The 18,879-nt window shown below is 49.1% G+C and overlaps 1 protein-coding gene across 1 annotated transcript in view; it reads left to right on the top strand.

Moving 5' to 3' along the window:
• The first annotated feature begins 2,084 nt into the window (after positions 1-2,084).
• ABCA12 (ATP binding cassette subfamily A member 12) overlaps positions 2,085-18,879 on the top strand; it is a 169,373-nt gene continuing 152,578 nt past the window's right edge. The window contains exon 1 of the mRNA XM_015424058.1: positions 2,085-2,208. Within this exon, the coding sequence (XP_015279544.1) occupies positions 2,140-2,208 (69 nt within the window). The 5' untranslated portion in view covers positions 2,085-2,139. The remainder of the gene's footprint in view (positions 2,209-18,879) is intronic.

The following is an 18,879-nucleotide window of genomic DNA, read 5'->3' on the forward strand; positions in this document are numbered from 1 at the left end:
CAGGGCTGAGAGAGCTCTGACAGAAACGGCTCTTTTTCAAGAACAGCTCTTGTCAGAACCACGGCTTGCCCAAGGTCATCCAGCAGGTGCAAGTGGAGGAGAAGTGGGGGAATCAAACTCGGTTCTCCCAGATTAGATTTTGCGCACTTAACCACTACACCAAACTGGCTCTAAACTGGCACTAAACCAAACTGGTCTAAATACAGACATGCGCACGGACGTACATGCACACACACAGGTGTATCATCCTCAGTGTATTGTTCTGATTTTGAGGTTTGGCTTTCATCTTAGCATCTTCATTGCTGTTGGGGAAAATAGTCAAAAATACTTAAATACTCAAAGTTTTCAATGGATCTTTGCTTCACTGGAGAGGAGACATTTCTTTCTTTGTATAAAGCTCTATTTGGTGTAGTGGTTAAGTGTGTGGACTCCAATCTGGGAGAACCGGGTTTGATTCCCCACTCCTCCACTTGCACCTGGCCGCAGAGGCCAAGGGAGACCTGAGCTTGACACACACAAGCCTTTACTTTATCATTCTGGGCTATCTTTACTATTGGGTCTTCTATGTTTACTATGTTTTTATCATTCTGGGCCCTCTGCTTGCTTTGGCTACGGTAGTCTTATCCCCCACCCGCAAGTTACTATGGTTCTGGATTTTGTCTCCTGTTGGTAACTCTGTCGCATTCTTCTCCTCCTCCTCTCTCTCTCCATCCCCACGTTTTTTCGTCCAATATTTCTTGGATACGTCAGTCCATTTGTCAGTTTCTCATCTAGCCAGTTTTTCTCCCCTGCCCTTTCCTTGGGAATGGACTCGCTCAGGGACAGGGATTCCACCTGCAGTCTTGGATCTCAGCGACAAGAAGCGGCTCTCAGACCCGTGCCCTGAGTAGTGTCACTCGGTGGCCAACGTCAGAGGGGAAAGGGTTGCTTAAGCAGCCGTGCTGGCTGATCTTCAAGCTCTCCTTATGTTATGTACGGGGGTCCGCCACCAGGGGTCCGCGGCTACCGTAAGGAGCTTGGCTCCTCTAGACAATAGAGGCCTAGGATCCTAGTTCCCCCAGCATTCACCAATAGCCACCTTGGTGGGAAATTCAGACCCTCCAACGGGACTGGGTGTGTGCTGGGTGTGTGTGTATATAGTTGGCCTTGCAGGGCCGTTTGAAAGTCCGGTGTGAAGTACAATAAACGTGTGCAAACGCATGTCGTTGTCCATGTCCTCCATGTGACGAAACCAGTACTTTTCACCTCAGGTGTCAACAAACGGAGCGGTTCTATTTGTAGGTCCCGTGCTTCACTTTCAGCGTGAAATGAGACCAACCTCATTCTTTTCCCGGGGCCATCAGCGTGTCTCTTGGTGTGTCGTGTACCTTTCCCACCTGGCCTCTCTGTTTTTATCTCACCGTGGAGGGTCAGAGGCCTGCTTGGGTCAGCCAGCAGCCGCTCGGCCACCCCATGAGAGTGCCCAGGAAGGGCCCATGGTGTCCTGGCCTCTGTCCACCTGCCCCGCCCTTACAGAGGCCCATCTTGCCACCTTTTACTGAAGACAAAACCCCAACGTCTTTTCCTGGCTCCTGTCCCTGCTTCATATCCCTCCCAGGCAATTTGTGCATATTAAAGCGGGGTGTGTGTGTGGTTGGGAGTGGGGGGGGGGGAGGACCAGACTGGCTGTACTGGCTCGACAAGCCGGCTCTCTGCTCCGCTCCTGGCTGTTATGACGCTTCTTCTGCAGGCAATCTGTGGGAGGCTGGTGGGGGAATTTCTCAACGGGGAAAGGCGTGCTGCTGCTTTTATTCCAGCAGAAGCATCTTTTTGGAATGCCACCCATTTCGTCAGGCTCGCAAAAGGGGAAAGGCGGCAGCCTATGGTAATTAGCGCAAGCCGGCACAGGCTGCTGCTCTCCCTGTTCCTTCCTCACCGGAGGAGGAATAACCTGTTGCATTTGCCAGGAGCGACTGGAGCTGGACCAGCATCCAGTAGGTGTGCGGAGGACGCAGCAGGTGGATGCGCTGGGGCTGCCTGAGAGCGATGCTGCGGAGAGTGCGCTCATTCAGCGAGTGCCACCAGTCCTGCTGGGTTTCGGCCTGAAGGTCCTGGCTGGGAAAGAGGAGTCCGGCTTGACTTGCCCGAGTTCTTCCCGGGATGGCTTCGCTCTTCCGGCACCTGAAAGTGCTCCTGTGGAAGAACTGGCTCAGTGTCAGGAGGCAGCCGGTGAGTACAGGAAGCCGGACGTCTCGTGAGGTCCAGGGTGGGTGGGGAGTTCTCTTGTGAGCCTGTTGAGGAATATTTGCCGCAGCTGGACGAAGCCGCGGAGCTGTCAGAGGCCTCCTGTTCCTAAGCAGCCGGTCCGTGTGCTGCTCCTGCCCGGGAGGGAGGGGACAGGTGCTCTGTGCCAGCTCAGGGTCCCAAGTCCGGCTGGCCGGGTCTCTGCCTGGGGCTGGGGGAGGCGGGAGTGAGAGACCGGACCACAGCACAGTTCAGCAGACTGCAGGATGTATTTCTTGCTGCCAACAGGAAGACTGGCATGGTGGGCAGAGGGTTGGGCTATTGAACCCGCCTCCCTGGTGTGACACACTCAAACGGCCTTTGGTTGTGGGGAGTTTGTGACGCCGGTGTGTGTGTGTGGGGGATGCGTTCAAAACTGATTCAGGTGGGTCACCGTGTTGGTCTGAAGCACCAGAACACCGTCTGAGCCCCCCAGGGGCACCTTCAAGACTGGCAAAGTTTTGTTCTGGGGATAAGAATAAAACTTTGTGAGTCCTACGGGTGCCACTGGATTCAGACTTCCTTCTGTTTGAAATTCGGCTGAGGTCTGTGGAGAGCTGTGTGAGCCCGTGTTCAGTGTATAGTGATTGATAAGCCCAACGATACACGTTTGGATTTGTGAAGGGGTGTGTTTTTGAGGAAATAATCCAGCAGTTCCTTAGAAACTTTTCAGCAAAGGGGCTTGTTTGTTTCACTTGCTTGGAGGAGGGTCTAGACCAGAGGTCCCCAAGACATAGCCCCCGGCAAGGCTCCCTCCCAGCTGTGGAGTCTCTTGTGAGCAAAAATCCCACTTGGTGAGCTCCTGGCATTAGCTCCAGAGCAGATCAATTCATGCGGTAGCCAAATGGCTCACTCACAACTTTAATGCCAGGAGCTCACCAAGTGGTGGAATTTCTGCTCACAGCTTAGAGGGAGCATTGCTCCCCCCCCAAGCCTCCCCCCCCCATTGAGTGGCACTGTTGCGAGAAGGAAGAACAAGATGGCGGCCAGCATGTGCAGGAGACAAGAAGTCATTCCCGCTCAGACCTGCCGGCATCCTCTTGTCCCTCTGCTGCTGTGGGCTAGTTTGAATGTGGGTGCAAAGCCCCACAAAGCCCCCCCTGCCAGCTGGCTACTTTCCATCGCAAGCGGCAGTGCCTGGGACAAAAGGAGGCCGGCTGGACTGAGGTGGGAGAGGAGCAAAGGGGCCAAGCAGCCCCTGAGGAGAAGGCTGGCCAGCGGTCCCGAAGGGGGTGGGGGTGTAAAGTTCTCCTGCTCCCTTGTCCTGTGAGGACCACGAGAGGGCCAAAGGCTCCGCAGCATTTCCATCTCCGGAGGGGGCGGGGGTGGGACCTCACGCGGCTGGCGTCAGATCATAATGGCGGGAGAAAAGGGGGGGAGAGTCTGAAGAAAGGAGATCTGCTCCCGGTCCTCCTTCGATTTACGGGCAAACTTAGACTCTTCTTACTTCACAACTCTGGTTATTGAGGGGGCTTTGTGTTGTTGAAGACGATGAGTATTTTATTTATTTATTTATTTATTTTGATTTCTTAACCGCCCTTCCCTGCTCACGCGGGGCTCAGGGTGGTTTACAACAGCATAAAATCCAATACAAATTTTAAAACCAGTTAAAACTACAAAAATCCCATACTAAAATATTCAGCATAATTATTTCAACACTTTAACAGGATGGCCTGATTCGCATTCAGATTTCCATGAGGGGGAGGGGAGGGGAGGGGGCCAGGCAGGGGGAGGAGCGTCTTTATTGTGGTGCTCTAATATCTCCTTCACGTTTGCCTATTTATTTTATATCTCAATTTTTATTATTTTTATTTTATGTCATGTTTATTTTAAGCAATATATTTCAAATGTTGGTGATATACTGCGATAGGATCAAAAAGAAAAAAGGTGGTGGTGGTGGGAGTTCAACCCTGAAAACAAATCAAATAACCTAAAAGGGACTAATTAAACAAACCTCAAAAGAAATATGATTTCAAAAAACTTTAAATGAGTTTCGATTATCTGTAAATCACACATACACATTACGCATACACACACTATGACACAACAAACGAACCCCAGACACGTTTCAGCTAACTGCCTTCCTCAATGGTGACATAAAACAACTTCCAGTGAATATGAAGGTAATTGCCACATACAAATGTATCCAGATATCCTGTAAAACAATACATGAAAATACAAGGGAAGGGGGAAAATCATTATGAAAACTATTCAGAATATAAAAAATAAACATACATATGAACAAACCGACTCATATCAGAAAATTGCCTCCTGTTTAATACACATTGTAGATGTCTAATTCTTACAGTCTACTTTCAAGGCAAGGCTTTGTTGAAATCCTACCACTAATATATGAGGTCCCGGCACATAACCTAAAAGGACAAAATTCAAAAAATTATAAAAATCCATGAAAATAAGCAATCAGACAGAAGCTTAATTATTAGTTAATTTAACCATCCCCCTTCCAATTGAATTTATGTTCCTATCAAAATCTGACCAGAATCTCTCTCTTACTGTAGATATCATCACCACTGCAATAGGGGTGTAAAAAAAAATGCCCCACCCACCCGTTTCAGGACTATTGGACCTGGAAAATATTGTTATTTTTTGCATATTCCTGAATACCAATATCAGTTTTGTATTGAGATTTGGGTAAATATTTAGGAAACCCGAATTTATTCCGCTCCTTTATATCCTCCTTATCCTGATGGCCCATCTCAATCCCCCACGGAGTTTATTGTCTCCTGTAGTAGAGACTGATTATGAATGTTAGTATTATATACATTTAGGGCTGCGGTGGCTCAGTGGTTAAGATGCTGAGCTGCAGACCGGAAGGTCGGTAGTTCAGCAGTTTGAGACCCGAGTGCCACGTGACAGAGTGAGCTCCCATCTCTGGCCCCGGCTCCCACCAACCTAGCAGTTCAAAAGCAAGAAATTGCAAGTAGATCAATAGGTACTGCTTCATTGGGAAGGGAACAGCGTTCCGTGCGCCTCGGCATCTAGTCATGCCGGCCACATGACCACGGAGAAGTCTTTGGATAGCGCTGGCTCTTCAGCCTGGAAACAGAAATGAGCACCACACCCCTAGAGTCGGATTCAACTGGCTTTTGAGTAAGGGAAACCTTTACCTTTACTATTTTTATTTTATTGGATTTGTATCGGCATAGCAGGCTTAGGGCAGGTTCCATCAAATATAATATACAAACAATTAAAAGCCATTAAAACACATCAGATGAAATATAAAATTCCTACGTTTCTAGTCAGAGCCTCAACAGATGAGGTCCATTTCAGATTGGGGTTCCCAGATGATAATACAGATCTGACTCGCTGAAGGGGGGGGGCTGGTGGAAGGTGGGGGTGCCTGCCGTCTCAACTAAAGGCCTGGTGGAAGAGCTCCGTCTTGCAGGCCCTGCAGAACTGTGGTAGGTCAGTGAGTCAACAGATCCCTTCTTTACGTGGGGCTGCCCTTGAAACTGACCTGGAAGCTCCAAGTGGCACAAAATGCGGATGTGCGGGTCCCCACGGAGGGCACATCTCCACCCAGTGCTGTGCGAGCTGCATTGGTTGCCCGTGGAGCACCAGATCAGATTCAAGGTGTTGGTGCTTACCTTTGGTACTGGTCTCTGCCCAGGGTTTTAACCAAGGGGCTTCATCTTGTCTCCAGCCGTTTTGCTGTTTGCTTCTAGCCTGAGGACTCTTTTTATCAATATCATCCCAGACTGCTCTATTTATGTGGCTTGGTGGTGTTGACTGGCATATATTATTATTAATGACTTAGATTATTTTATTGATACGGCTAGCTGCAAGTTCAGTAGACCCTCAGAGACCAGCAAGACTTGTGGGGTGTAAGAGCTATCCAGAGCCAACTCTCCCGTCACCCCTGACTTCTGAACGGCCCCCACCAGCCTTGCTAGTTCTCGTTGTTCTACTGCAGACCAACATGCCTCCCCCTCCGCCTGAGCCCACTTCTCTTGAAAGGCGTTTTGTGTTATGATTGGCTCTGTGGTCTGCTTGGCTTTCTTGTGGATTGAGCTGCCCCGAGCAGGCCGGCAGGGACGGCGTGGCCATTTCTTAAAGGACTAACAGGGTTAAGAGGGGCCAGCGGCAGAAATCAAAGCCAGAGCAGGCCGAGCAGGAGCCAGAGTTTGCCCAGAGAACCTGGAAGGGCCCTCTTTGGGAAAGGGTTGAGGGACTTGGCGCCGGGAAGAGAAACGGGAAGAAGAAAGGCGTCTCTGAGTCAGAGGGAAAGCATTTCTGACAATGTGCACAAGAACCAAGTTGCTTTGAGGATTGCAAGGTGGTTGCCGCACGAATGGTCTTACGTATAAAGAGTTTATTGGTATCTCTTTCTCTCTCTCTCTCTCTCTCTCTCTCTCACACACACACACACACACACCATCTGGATAAAGTTTTATTTACGGCTGAAGCCAGCAGTTAACATTTGAAACACTACAAACTTAGTAGTAAAAAACACCTATGAATAAAGGTAAAAAGGCTTAACAGAACAGTAAAATGCATTATAAAATACATAATAAATTCCTTAGGAGGTAGACAGTTAACAATAAAAAGATTAATATTTAGCTTGCTGTGTTATTATAGATTTTCTAATTCTTAAAACACTCCATCCAAATCTAGCCACTTGGTGTGTTATCTCCGAGTGCTTATCTGAGAAGAGGTTTTTCATAATACGGGCTCTTTGCCTAGTGGTTAGAGGTAAGAACTTGGGGAATGAAAGAGATTTCCAGAGATTATTATAGGCCTCACAGTCGAACATAACATGTTCTAGATTTTCAATGCCTACATTACAGCAGGGGCACATGCGTTCCTCGAATGGGATTTTCTTATACTTTCCTTCTGTATTCGCTAAGGGAAGAGCATCCCAGCACATAAGTGTAAATGTTCTCCTATATTCGTGGTTTGACAGATGGTAGAAATAGGCTATAGGAGTTACTCTGTTGATGGGATCAAGAAGTGTGTGCCATTTCTCTGTTCTGCCTATATCGTTCTGCCTATCGATATCCGTAATCCTCTGCTTTATCATTTCTCTAGCTTTGTCATAGGCTAGGGAACACAGGTATTGTTTTGTGAAGCCAAAATAAGGGAGTTTCTCCTCTAAAGCCGGGGGGGGGTGTTTAAAGGTGTTTTGTAATATTAAACGTGTCAGCCCGTTAGAAAGAAAAACTAGTTTCAGCCAATAATGAATCACCATGATCCATAACCTTTCCTCCACAGTAATCATTCCTGTTTCATTTTGAATAAGTGCATTTGGGTACCTGAAGAACAGATCTCAAAACTTTTGCTTGGACTGTGTCCAGTTTCTTGTAATAGGATGTAATATTGATGGGGGCTCCAAAGGTAAGCTGAGTGAGAGATTTGGCCTTAAATAGTCTAAGGGCGGCTACGAGACATTTTCCACCTTTGTGTCAGTAAAATTTTTGGATGGCCCCTGCACTCCTTTTGGCGTTTATGGCAACAGAATTTATATTTACAGTTCTCAAGCCGTTTGCCTGGAAGTTAACTCCCAGATATTTGAAAGAGGTGACTTGTTCAATGGGAATAGAATTTAAGTACCAGTGAAAAGTTTTGGGGGATCTTTTGGTAAAGGCCATTACTTTCGTTTTTGAATAGTTGACCTCTAAGTTGTTATTTTGGCCATACTGGGCAAAAGAACTCATGACTCTCTTGAGACCAGTGGGGGTCCTTGCAAGTAGGACCGCATTGTCTGCATACAAGAGCCACCCCTATGTGTCTGTTGCCTGGCTTTGGAGGATGGAACTCGGGCCTGCTTAAATAGGCTGCCACATCGTTGATATAAACGTCAAAGAGAAGTGGTGCCAAAACGCAGCCTTAACTCCTTTCTCAACTCTAATAGGATTTGACCCTGAGGAGAGTACCTGACCCTTGTGAATGTGTTATCGTGAAGGGCCTGAATAAGAAATAGTAACCTTCTATCAGTACTTGAAGCTCTTAATTTGTCCCATAGGATAGTTCTAGAGACTGAGTCAAAAGCTGACTTCAGGTCCAGGAAGGCGACGAAAAGAGACATATTCGAGTTGGAGGAATATTTAGCAATCAGATGGTCCAGTATCATACAATGATCTAAGGTAGCATGCCCCTCTCTAAAGCCGGCCTGCTCATCTGCCAGACAGGAGTTGTTTTCCAACCATTCCCTGAATTTCCATAGGAGATGTCTTGCATACAATTTACTCACTATGCTTACCAGACTAATTGGCCTGTAGCTATTTGGATCTTCTTTATTACCTTTTTTGTAAAATGGACTGATGACTGCTACTCTCCAGTCCTTGGGGATTCTCCCTGTTTGATCAATTCATGTAAATAGGGATGCCAAAATCGGACATGTTGGACTACTTCTTCTGACACCATGATATAGTCAATAACGCTCATTCTGTCCCCCGACCAGAATGTAAACTCTGCAGGGTGATCGCTTGGCCATGCAGAACTGTAAAAGGTCCTGCAGGGCCCTGATGTCCTCTGGGATCTCGTTCCACCAGTATGGAGCCGCCACCGAAAAGGCGCTGGTCCTGGTAGCAGCCAGCCTGGCCTCCTTGGGGCCCGGAAGGGCCAGATGGTTTTGGGAGAAAGGGAGAAAGGGAGAGAAGTCCAATTCTGTGAGAAAGGGAGAAAAGCACCTCTTTCTCTACCTTCTCTATTCCATGCATAATTTTATAAACCTCTAGCATGTTGCCCCTCTGTCCCTGTTTCTCTGAGCTAAAGAGCCTAACCTCTTTAACCTTCCATCATAGGGAAGGTGTTTGGCCCTGACTTGCCAGTCGGCACTGGTGGGGGTGGGTGGGCCCGCTGAAGCCAGCCCAGCCCGGAAGGGCTAGGCGGGGGAGGAACGACAGCCTCACAGGGAGGCCCGAAGCCTTACTGTACCAGCACCAGCGAGCTGGGGGTGGGGCGGGGCGGCCACTTAAGAAAAGTGGAGGGTGAGGCTGGAGGCCCAGTCACACCCGATTGACACAACAGCTCCTACCTGTCAAACCAGGACGGTGGGGCCACCCTCAGGGAGGCAGGAAGAGGAAATGGTGGGCATAATCCAGGGCGTCTTCCTCATGAGGGCCAGGGACTCAGGCCTGGGGGGGGACGTGCTAGCCCTCTGGCCCCCCTGACTGGTTGCGGGGGGGGAGGGTGGCAGAAAGAGAGATGGGAAGGTGCTGCTCACCCCTTCCCCTCGCTCGTCTGAGCCTGGCCGAGGTGCCCACAAGGAGGCCTAGGAGGATATCGGCTCCTCCCGACACTGACGGCGCTCAAAGCGACATTTCCAGGTCACCCTTTCTCACTGACACGCCAGGTGGATTTAATTGCACGGTATTAAAGCAAGTCTGCCAGAGAAGCACGACAGGGGGGAGATGTCTAATAATCAGTGCAACAGGGCGAGGATTACAAAAATCAGGGAAAGTATCAGGAGTGATATGCCAAACAATGGGGAGAATGGAGTTACAGAATTAGAACCCAGTGCAGCGAGAGTGGTGTCACACAGAAGGGAAACAAAAAATACATACCGTAAACAGTAGCATAGGTGACACTGGCCCCACTGGTGGACCTCCTGATGGCACTGGTATTTCTGGCCACTGTGTGACACAGAGTGTTGGACTGGATGGGCCTTTCGCCTGATCCAACATTGGCATCTCTTATGTTCTTATGTTCTTATGACAGGCTGGTTCCCCTTACAAAAGCTCCCTCCTGAGCCATTCCATTGTCTTATTGAAAAGTACGCAGAGGGAGAGTGATTTCAACTAACGTACTGTATTAGGTGTAGAACAAGACAACTTAAGCCAGCTCGCAGACCGGCTTATATTCCCCGTGAAACCACCACCCATAACACACACACACACTTCCCAATAGGTTATTTACAGTGGCCGAGAGTTCCATAGGCTCTCGGCCGGGAACCTAGCCCATGATTGGCGCGGGCTAGGATCCGCATAGTCTATTGTCTCTTTGAGCGAAGCTCGATGTGTCCTCTTGACCGCATGGAGCCCAAGCTGGCCACGTGGTCTGAACTGGGTATATTACACTTATTGTAGCCCTGCTGTCTCCTTTGTCGAAATGCCTCCCTGAGCAGGGCAGCTCCTGAATCCATGACTCAGAGAGGTGGAGGAGGAGTGCAGTTTGCCACACTGGTGGAAGGATGAGCCAGACTGCGTGAGGCTGCTGCTCCCTTTGTGATGGAGTTGGGTGAGGGGGTGTGTGAAGCTGAGGAACAGGGGATCCTAGGCCCAACCCCTTTTCTTTCAGGACGACAAGGAGGAGGAGACAAAGATGCCACACGCAGGGAAAAGGGGTACCTGTTAATTAGTGGGGTTCCGTGGGTGAACAGACTCCCAGTCTGGTGATCAGCTCTACTTTACTCAGTGATTTCAGCCAGAACAAGACTGCGGACCAGAGCCTCAGCCCGGTTATATTGCCTGCAGTGGCCACACACAAACAGACCCCACGCCTAAAGATGGGCTATTTACAAAACGTTACACCTTGATTGGTTCCTGCCAGAATCCTGTTGGTCTATTGTTATTCGGCTCCAAGCTCACCCTGTCTCTGGCAGCACCGTCCTGCAATGTTTCCGTCCCAATACGGAACAGTACCCATGGTCCAAACACACCCTCGCGCACCCCTCCTCTCTTTTACTATGCCTCTAGGCATGGGCTTGGGGGTGAATCTATTGGGATATTTGGTTAATATAGGCAAGTTTGCCCGATCATAGAAGCACGAGCGCAGTAAATAAATCTCCCAAGGTGTATATTGCAAAAAAGGGTAAATTTACATTTATTCAAGTAGATGCAGTTCACATTCAGGTTGCAGTCGAAAGGAGAGAGAGGAGCCTAGTTAAAGAGTCCTTTCCCCTGTCACGAATAGCCAGCTTGTCCGGCATCAGGCGTGTGGGAGTGTGAGGGCACCGTATCCACAGGAGGGACCTGCAGAGACCTGTGTCTCCACGGAAGGCCATGAGGAGAGAGGGAGAGGAGAGAGGGAGAGGAGATGTCGGGAGCAGCTCCCAGGCTAAGACAAAGAGAGGCATCCCCTTCAAGGAGACGACCCCCGTACACCCCCCCCCCAGTGTCCAGGATGATCAAGCGGGAAGCTGGTCCCCCCTGGAGGTGTCAGCTCTTCTTATTCTGCATGTGTTCTCCTTGGGAGCCAGGAAGCTGCTTCCACTGCTGACCCCACCCACCCATTTCTGCTTCCTGCACTTCCAGCCACTACACCACACTGGATCTCGGCTTTCTCTCCTTCCCCCCCCCAGCCTCTTCCAGCGGAAAGTCAAGTTCTAGCCAGTTGCTCAGGTGAGTTGTGTGGCCACTGCCAGGCCCAGACAAGTTGCCCACATTGTGTGTCTGCTGCCTCTGGGCCCAGGAGAGTTGTGTGGTTTGAGGTCATCCAGTGAGTTGCATAACTGTCATGGTAGCAACCAAGGCTCCCTCTAAGCTGTGGAGTCTTGTGAGCAAAAATCCTACTTTGTGGGCTACTGGCATTACAGTTGTGAGCGAGCAATTTGGCTGCTGCATAAATTAGTTTGCTCTGGAGTCCTCCTTCCCTGAGCTGAGACAAAAATGTGTGAGCCAGAGGCTAAAAAACCGTGAGCTAGCTCACACTAGCTGAGATTAGAGGGAACATGGGTGGGAACTTGCCCAGGGCTTGCCCCTGTGCCTGCCCCCTGATGGGCAGGAGGGAAGGGCCCTCCACCTTTCACTGACACAAACCAAGGTTTAAAGGTTGGCAGTATTGGTGCATTTGCCTAGCCACCCCCGCAGTGGCCACCGAGATCTCAGAGGTCATTCATTTCTTAAAGGTACAGGATTTGCTTCTATTATTTATTTATTTTTTGGGGGGGAGAGGTTTAACCTCCCAAATAATTTTTTTAAATTTCAGGTTTCTCTGAAACCCGGGGCTCTTCTCAGGCTTGTAAAAAGATCTATCCTGTCTGTTCATGGCTCCAGTCACTAGATGGAAACTTTCATAAATGGGCCATGTTGAGAAATAGATATATCGATATCCGCCTGAGTGATGACGGGTAGAGGAACGCGTTTAGCATCTGGGAACAGGAGGAGGACCTGTGTGTCCAAGGGGTCTTTTCCCCCAGAGCCACTGGCATTACAGTTGTGAGCGAGTTATTTGGCTGCTGCATAAATTAGTTTGCTCTGGAGCTGTCCTTCCTGAGCGAAGACAGAAATCTGTGAGCCGGAGGCTAAAAAAAACTCCCATTACTTTCTCCCATTACATGTTGTTATTACTGTTCTTGCATTTGTTATTATTGCTTGTTCACCATTTGTAATGTATTCTGTGCTGCCTAGAATGCATTAAGATGGTTGGGAATCATCTCATAAGGAAGCAATGTTAAGCTTCGTCTTGAACAGGGATTGAAGTTCAAGACTACTGCGTCCAATCAGGTTCAAATGTGTATAAGCGGGAAAGACTCTGATTGGTCCTTATTGTCTCAACCTGATAGGTTGTTTAACTGTATAGTAGGCATGGCTATATTAGCCGGGAATGTTTAAATACCGAGCAGCTGCAATGGGAAGCTGTTCGGGCTATCAGAGAAGTTGTACCGTGTCAGAGAAGTTGATCGTCGAGCTGAAATAAACCTGAGTTTTGCTGAATCACTCTCTGACTATTTTGTTAAGCACGGACTTAACAATTGGCGACGAAGGTGGGATCCTAGAGCGGGTAGGCAGCCCCGCTGGTCCCAACCCCACGACGGACAACAGCGAACCGCAGCTCGCCGTGGCAGAGCAGCAACAGGCACCACCTGAGCAAGTGGCAGCGATTGCAGCTATGGCCAATAGCCTGAAGTTCGAGGCCTTCGAACCAGCAACCAAGGACTGGGACACCTACCTGTTGAGGTTCGGGTTCCACCTCGAGGCAAATGACATAACCACCGAGGAGAAGAAGCGGGCCACCTTGCTGAGCTCTTGCAGTAAGAGCGCTTTCGACATCGCCCGGTCCCTGGTCGCACCAGCGGACATTACGACAGTGCCCTTCAAAGAGCTGACAGAAAAGCTGAAGGCAAACTTCTCCCCGCAGCCGTCGGAGATCGCATGCCGGCATGCCTTTTATAAAAGGGCTCAAGCTCCGAACGAAACTGTGGCAGAGTACGTGGCGGCTCTGCGTAAAGCTGCAAGGCCTTGCAACTTTACCAACATAGAGGAGGCTCTCCGTGACCGGCTGGTATGTGGCATGCGAGATGAACGCATAAGAGACGCCAATGTTGGATCAGGCCAAAGGCCCATCCAGTCCAACACTCTGTGTCACACAGTGGCCAGAAATACCAGTGCCATCAGGAGGTCCAGCAGTGGGGCCAGGACATTAGAAGCCCTCCCACTGTTGACCCCCCCCCCAAGCACCAAGAAGACAGAGCATCACTTGCCCCAGAGCCCCTAGCTATACCTTGTGGCTAATAGCCACTGATGGACCTCTGCTCCATATGCTTATCTAATTCCCTTTTGAAGCCGTCCATGCTTGTAGCACCCACCACTTCCTGTGGCAGTGAATTCCATGTGTTAATCACTCTTTGGGTGAAGAAGTACTTCCTTTTATCCGTTCTAACCCGACCGCTCTGCAGTTTCATGGAGTGCCCACGAGTTCTTGTATTGTGAGAAAGGGAGAAAAGTACCTCTTTCTTTACCTGCTCTTTCCCATGCATAATCTTATAAACCTCGATCATGTCACCCCTCAGTCGTCTTTTCTCCAAGCTAAAGAGCCCTAAGCGCTTTAACCTTTCCTCATAGGGAAAGTGTTCCAACCCTTTTATCATTCGAGTTGCCCTTTTCTGCACTTTTTCCAAAGCTATAATATCCTTTTTAAGGTGTGGTGCCCAGAACTGCACACAGTATTCCAAATGAGGTCTCACCATTGATTTATATAGGGGCATTATTATATTGGCTGATCTGTTTTCAATACCCTTCCTAATAATCCCCAGCATAGCATTGGCCTTCTTTATTGCAGTCACACACTGTCTCGACATTTTCAGTGAGTTATCCACTACAACTCCAAGATCTCTCTCTTGCTCAGTCTCTGCCAGTTCAGACCCCATCAATGTGTATTTATATTTAGGATTTTTGGCTCCAATGTGCATCACCTTGCACTTGGCCACATTGAACCCCATTTGCCATGTTGACGCCCACTCGCCCATCCTTGACAGATCCCCTTGGAGTGCCTCACAATCCTCACTGGTTTTCACCACCCTGAACAACTTTGTATCATCCGCAAATTTAGCCACTTCACTGCTTACTCCCATCTCCAAATCATTAATGAACAAGTTAAAAAGCAGTGGACCAAGTACTGATCCCTGCGGTACCCCACTGCTTACCACCCTCCACTGAGAAAATTGCCCACCTACACTCACTCTCTGTTTTCTATGAACTAGCCAGTTTTTGATCCATAAAAGGACTTGTCCTTCTATCCCATGATTTTTGAGCTTACTTAGGAGCCTTTGATGAGGAACTTTATCAAAAGCTTTCTGGAAGTCAAGGTAAATAATATCTATTGGATCCCCCTTGTCCACATGTTTGTTCACCCCCTCAAAGAACACTAACAGGTTAGTGAGACAAGATCTTCCCTTACAGAAACCGTGCTGAGTCTGCCTCAATAGGTTTTGTTCATCTATGTGCCTACTAATTCTTTCCTTAATAATGGTTTCCACCAATTTACCCGGTATCGACGTCAGACTGACTGGCCTGTAATTTCCCGGATCTCCTCTGGAACCCTTTTTAAAGATGGGAGTGACATTAGCTACCTTCCAATCCTCAGGAATGGAGGCAGATTTTAAGGAAAGATTACATATCTTTGTCAGGAGATCTACAAGTTCACATTTGAGTTCTTTCAGAACTCTCGGATGTATGCCATCTGGGCCTGGTGATTTTTCAGTTTTTAAGTTGTCTATCAGTTTTAGGACCTCCTCTCTCGTCACCTCAATCTGACTCAGGTCTTTCAACACCCCTCCTGAAATCAGTGGTTCTGGAGTGGGCAAGCACTTCTCATCTTCCACAGTGAAGACGGAGGCAAAAAATGCATTTAGCTTCTCAGCCATTTCCCTATCATCCTTCAATACTCCTTTTACCCCTTGGTCGTCCAAGGGCCCCACTGCCTCCCTGGCTGGTTTCCTGTTTCTAATGTATTTGAAGAAAGTTTTATTGTTGGTTTTTACGTTTTTTGCTATATGCTCCTCATGTTCCCTTTTTGCCTGCCTGACCTCAGACTTGCATTTTATTTGCCATATCCTGTGTTCCGTTTTATCAGCCTCACTGTGACTAGCTTTCCACTGCTTAAAGGAATTCTTTTTACTTTTTACAGCCTCCATTACTCTGTTTGTTAACCATGCAGGCTTTTTCCTATACCTTTTTGTGCCTTTCCTAACCTGCGGAATATATATTTTTTGAGCTTCTAGGATCGTAGTTTTAAATAGATCCCAAGCTTCCCCAATTGTTTTGACCCTTTCTACTTTTCCTTTCAGTTTCCTCCCCACGTGTCCCCTCATATCAGAGAAATTACCCCTTTTAAAGTTAAAAATGGTTGTGTGAGTCTTTTTGGCCAATTCTCTATTTGTACAAATGATGAACTGCGTCATCAACGTGCTCCGGCGCCTATTTGCCACCCACGGGCTGCCGGACGTGTTGGTAAGCGATAACGGAACTCAATTTGTCTCTGAAGAGTTCCAAGGGTTCCTGTCTGACAATGGGATCAGGCAGATAACCTCCGCCCCATTTCACCCGGCAGCAATCGGCCAGGCGGAAAGAATGGTCAGGACGACCAAGGAAGCACTAGCTAAGCTAGTGTACGGGGACTGGGGAGTTAAGCTAGCCTCGTTCCTCCTAAGGCAGCATGTAACTCCGTGTTCAGCGACAGGCCGCAGTCCGGCCGAAATGCTGATGGGCCGACGTTTGACAACCTTGTTTGACCGGTTGCATCTGGATCTGAATGATTTGAAGCCCACACAGCAAACCGAAGTCCCCAAGGTACGAACGTATGTAAAAGGTGAAAAGGTCTATGCTAAGAACTATGCAAGTGGTCACTCGTGGCTTCCAGCCACTATTGTTGAAATTGTTGGGTCACGAATGTATGTTGTCGAGCTTGCAGATGGACGCAAGTGGCGTCGACACATAGATCAGTTGAGGCAGCGGTGGGCAACTGGCCGTCCCAACGCGCTGCCAACTGAATCCCCAGACCCTGAGGACCTTCCCAGACCTCCACCAGAGGTGAGTGCTGACGGGCCTGAGGGCGTCAGTACTGTTCCAGAGGCAGGGCAGACCCCTACTCTCGAACCAGTAAATTTAGAGGGAAGTATTCCTGACTCTGAGGTCCCAGAGTCCCATGGAGTACCACTGACAAAATGTGCCCTGAGCCTAGTCCACCTCGTAGGTCTCAGAGAAATCGCCGTGCACCTTCCTACCTGAGTGATTATGATTGTTCATAATTGTATTTGCTTAGAGGGGAGGGATTTGTAATGTATTCTGTGCTGCCTAGAATGCATTAAGATGGTTGGGAATCATCTCATAAGGAAGCAATGTTAAGCTTCGTCTTGAACAGGGATTGAAGTTCAAGACTACTGCGTCCAATCAGGTTCAAATGTGTATAAGCGGGAAAGACTCTGATTGGTCCTTATTGTCTCAACCTGATAGGTTGTTTAACTGTATAGTAGGCGTGGCTATATTAGCCGGGAATGTTTAAATACCGAGCAGCTGCAATGGGAAGCTGTTCGGGCTATCAGAGAAGTTGTACCGTGTCAGAGAAGTTGATCGTCGAGCTGAAATAAACCTGAGTTTTGCTGAATCACTCTCTGACTATTTTGTTAAGCACGGACTTAACACCATTTATTTCAATAAAAATTGGCATTTCAAAAACAAAAAAACTGTGAGCTAGCTCACACTAACTCAGCTGAGAGGGCACACTTCCTCTGACCTCTGTTTGCTGCAAGGGACAGACAGGGTGCTCTGATGGTGGAGAACGGCTGCTATCCCTGGGCTGTGGCAGAGACTCAGGCCTGGATCTCAGGGTCCTGCCGGGCCAGAATTTTAGCTGCAGCACTTCATACAAATACAGCCCTGTGGAAGCCGACTCTAGCTCAGCTTTCCTCCTGGAATGCCAGCTCTCCCTCCGCAAGGTGTGTGTGCGTGCGCGCGCGTGTCTGTGTGGAGGTGCACCCGTCAGCAGGGCTCCAGTCTGGACGGGCCCCCTTAGTGTGAAGTAGACGAAGAAGTGATTAGATGTATACCCCATGGCCCTTCACTACCCAAAGGAGTCTCAGAGCAGCTTACAAACTCCTTTCCCTTCCCCTCCCCACAACAGGCACCCTGTGAGGGAGGTGGGGCTGAGAGAGCTCTGACAGAAACTGCTCTTTTTTCAAGGACAGCTCTGACAGAACTATGGCTTGCCCAAGGTCACCCAGCCAGGTGCAAGTGGAGGAGGAGTGGGGGAATCAGACCCGGTTCTCCCAGATTAGAGGAGGAGGAGATTGGATTTATACCCTGCTGCCCTTCACTCCCCAAAGGAGTCTCAGAGCGGCTTACAAACTCCTTTCCCCCCCCCTCCCCATGACAGACACCCTGTGAGGTAAAAGAAGAAGAAGAAGAGATTGGATTCATACCCCATGGCCCTTCACTACCCAAGGGAGTCTCAGAGCGGCTCACAAACTCCTTTCCTTTCCCCTCCCCAAAACAGGCACCCTGTGAGGTGGGCGGGGCTGAGAGAGCTCTTGACAGAAACGGCTCTTTTTCAAGAACAGCTCTTATCAGAACTACGGCTTGCCCAAGGGCACCCAGCCAGGTGCAAGTGGAGGAGTGGGCGAATCACACCCGGCTCTCCCAGATTAGAGTCCGCACCCTTAACCACGACACCAAACTGGCTGTCAGCGGGAGGTTTGGGGCACATGACAGTCTCTTCAATCCCAATCTCCTACTATTACCTCTGGCCTCTTGGCCATCTAAACTGGGTTATAGCAAAAGAAGGACATCAGACCCCATTCATTCACTTATTTGTTTAATTTATAGACCGCCCCTCCCCTCCTGTGTACAGGGCTCAGGGTGGTGAGCAACGTCCCATTTCAATAGACAGTGAGCAATCAAATAAGGCAGTTGAAATGCTTGAAAACCGTTAACAACTCAAGAACTATTCCGATGGCATTTAAAGACCGGTTTCCATCCTTACCTCGTGAGGGGGAGAGGAATAGTGGCGGGGGGGGGGGGGGGGCTGGATGACAGACCGTTGCTGGCCTCAACCCAAAGGCCTGGCGGGACATCTCTATCTTACAGGCCCCGCAGAACTGCACTGGGTCCCGCAGGGCACGGATGTCATGAGGCAGAGAGTTCCACTGGGCCGGTGCCGGAGCAGGAGAGGCCTTGGCCCTGGTTGAGGACAGCCAGGTATCTTTCCAGCCAAGGACCACCAGGAGGTTCTCCTCTCCAGAGCGTCATGCTGCTGGAAGAGGCCATCCCGTAGACACATTTAGGGCTTTGAAGGTTAGAACCAAACCCTTGAATCTGATCCGGTACTCAATCTGGAGCCCGTGCAGCTGGCAAAGCACTGGTTGGATATCTGCTGTCAGTGGGGTTCCAGTAAGGACCCGAGCCGCTGCATTCTGGATCAGTTGTAATTTCCGGGTCAGTT

This window comes from Gekko japonicus, unplaced genomic scaffold, assembly GCF_001447785.1.
Source record: "Gekko japonicus isolate JY-2015 unplaced genomic scaffold, Gekko_japonicus_V1.1 scaffold623, whole genome shotgun sequence".
In the NCBI taxonomy this organism is placed as follows: domain Eukaryota; kingdom Metazoa; phylum Chordata; class Lepidosauria; order Squamata; family Gekkonidae; genus Gekko; species Gekko japonicus.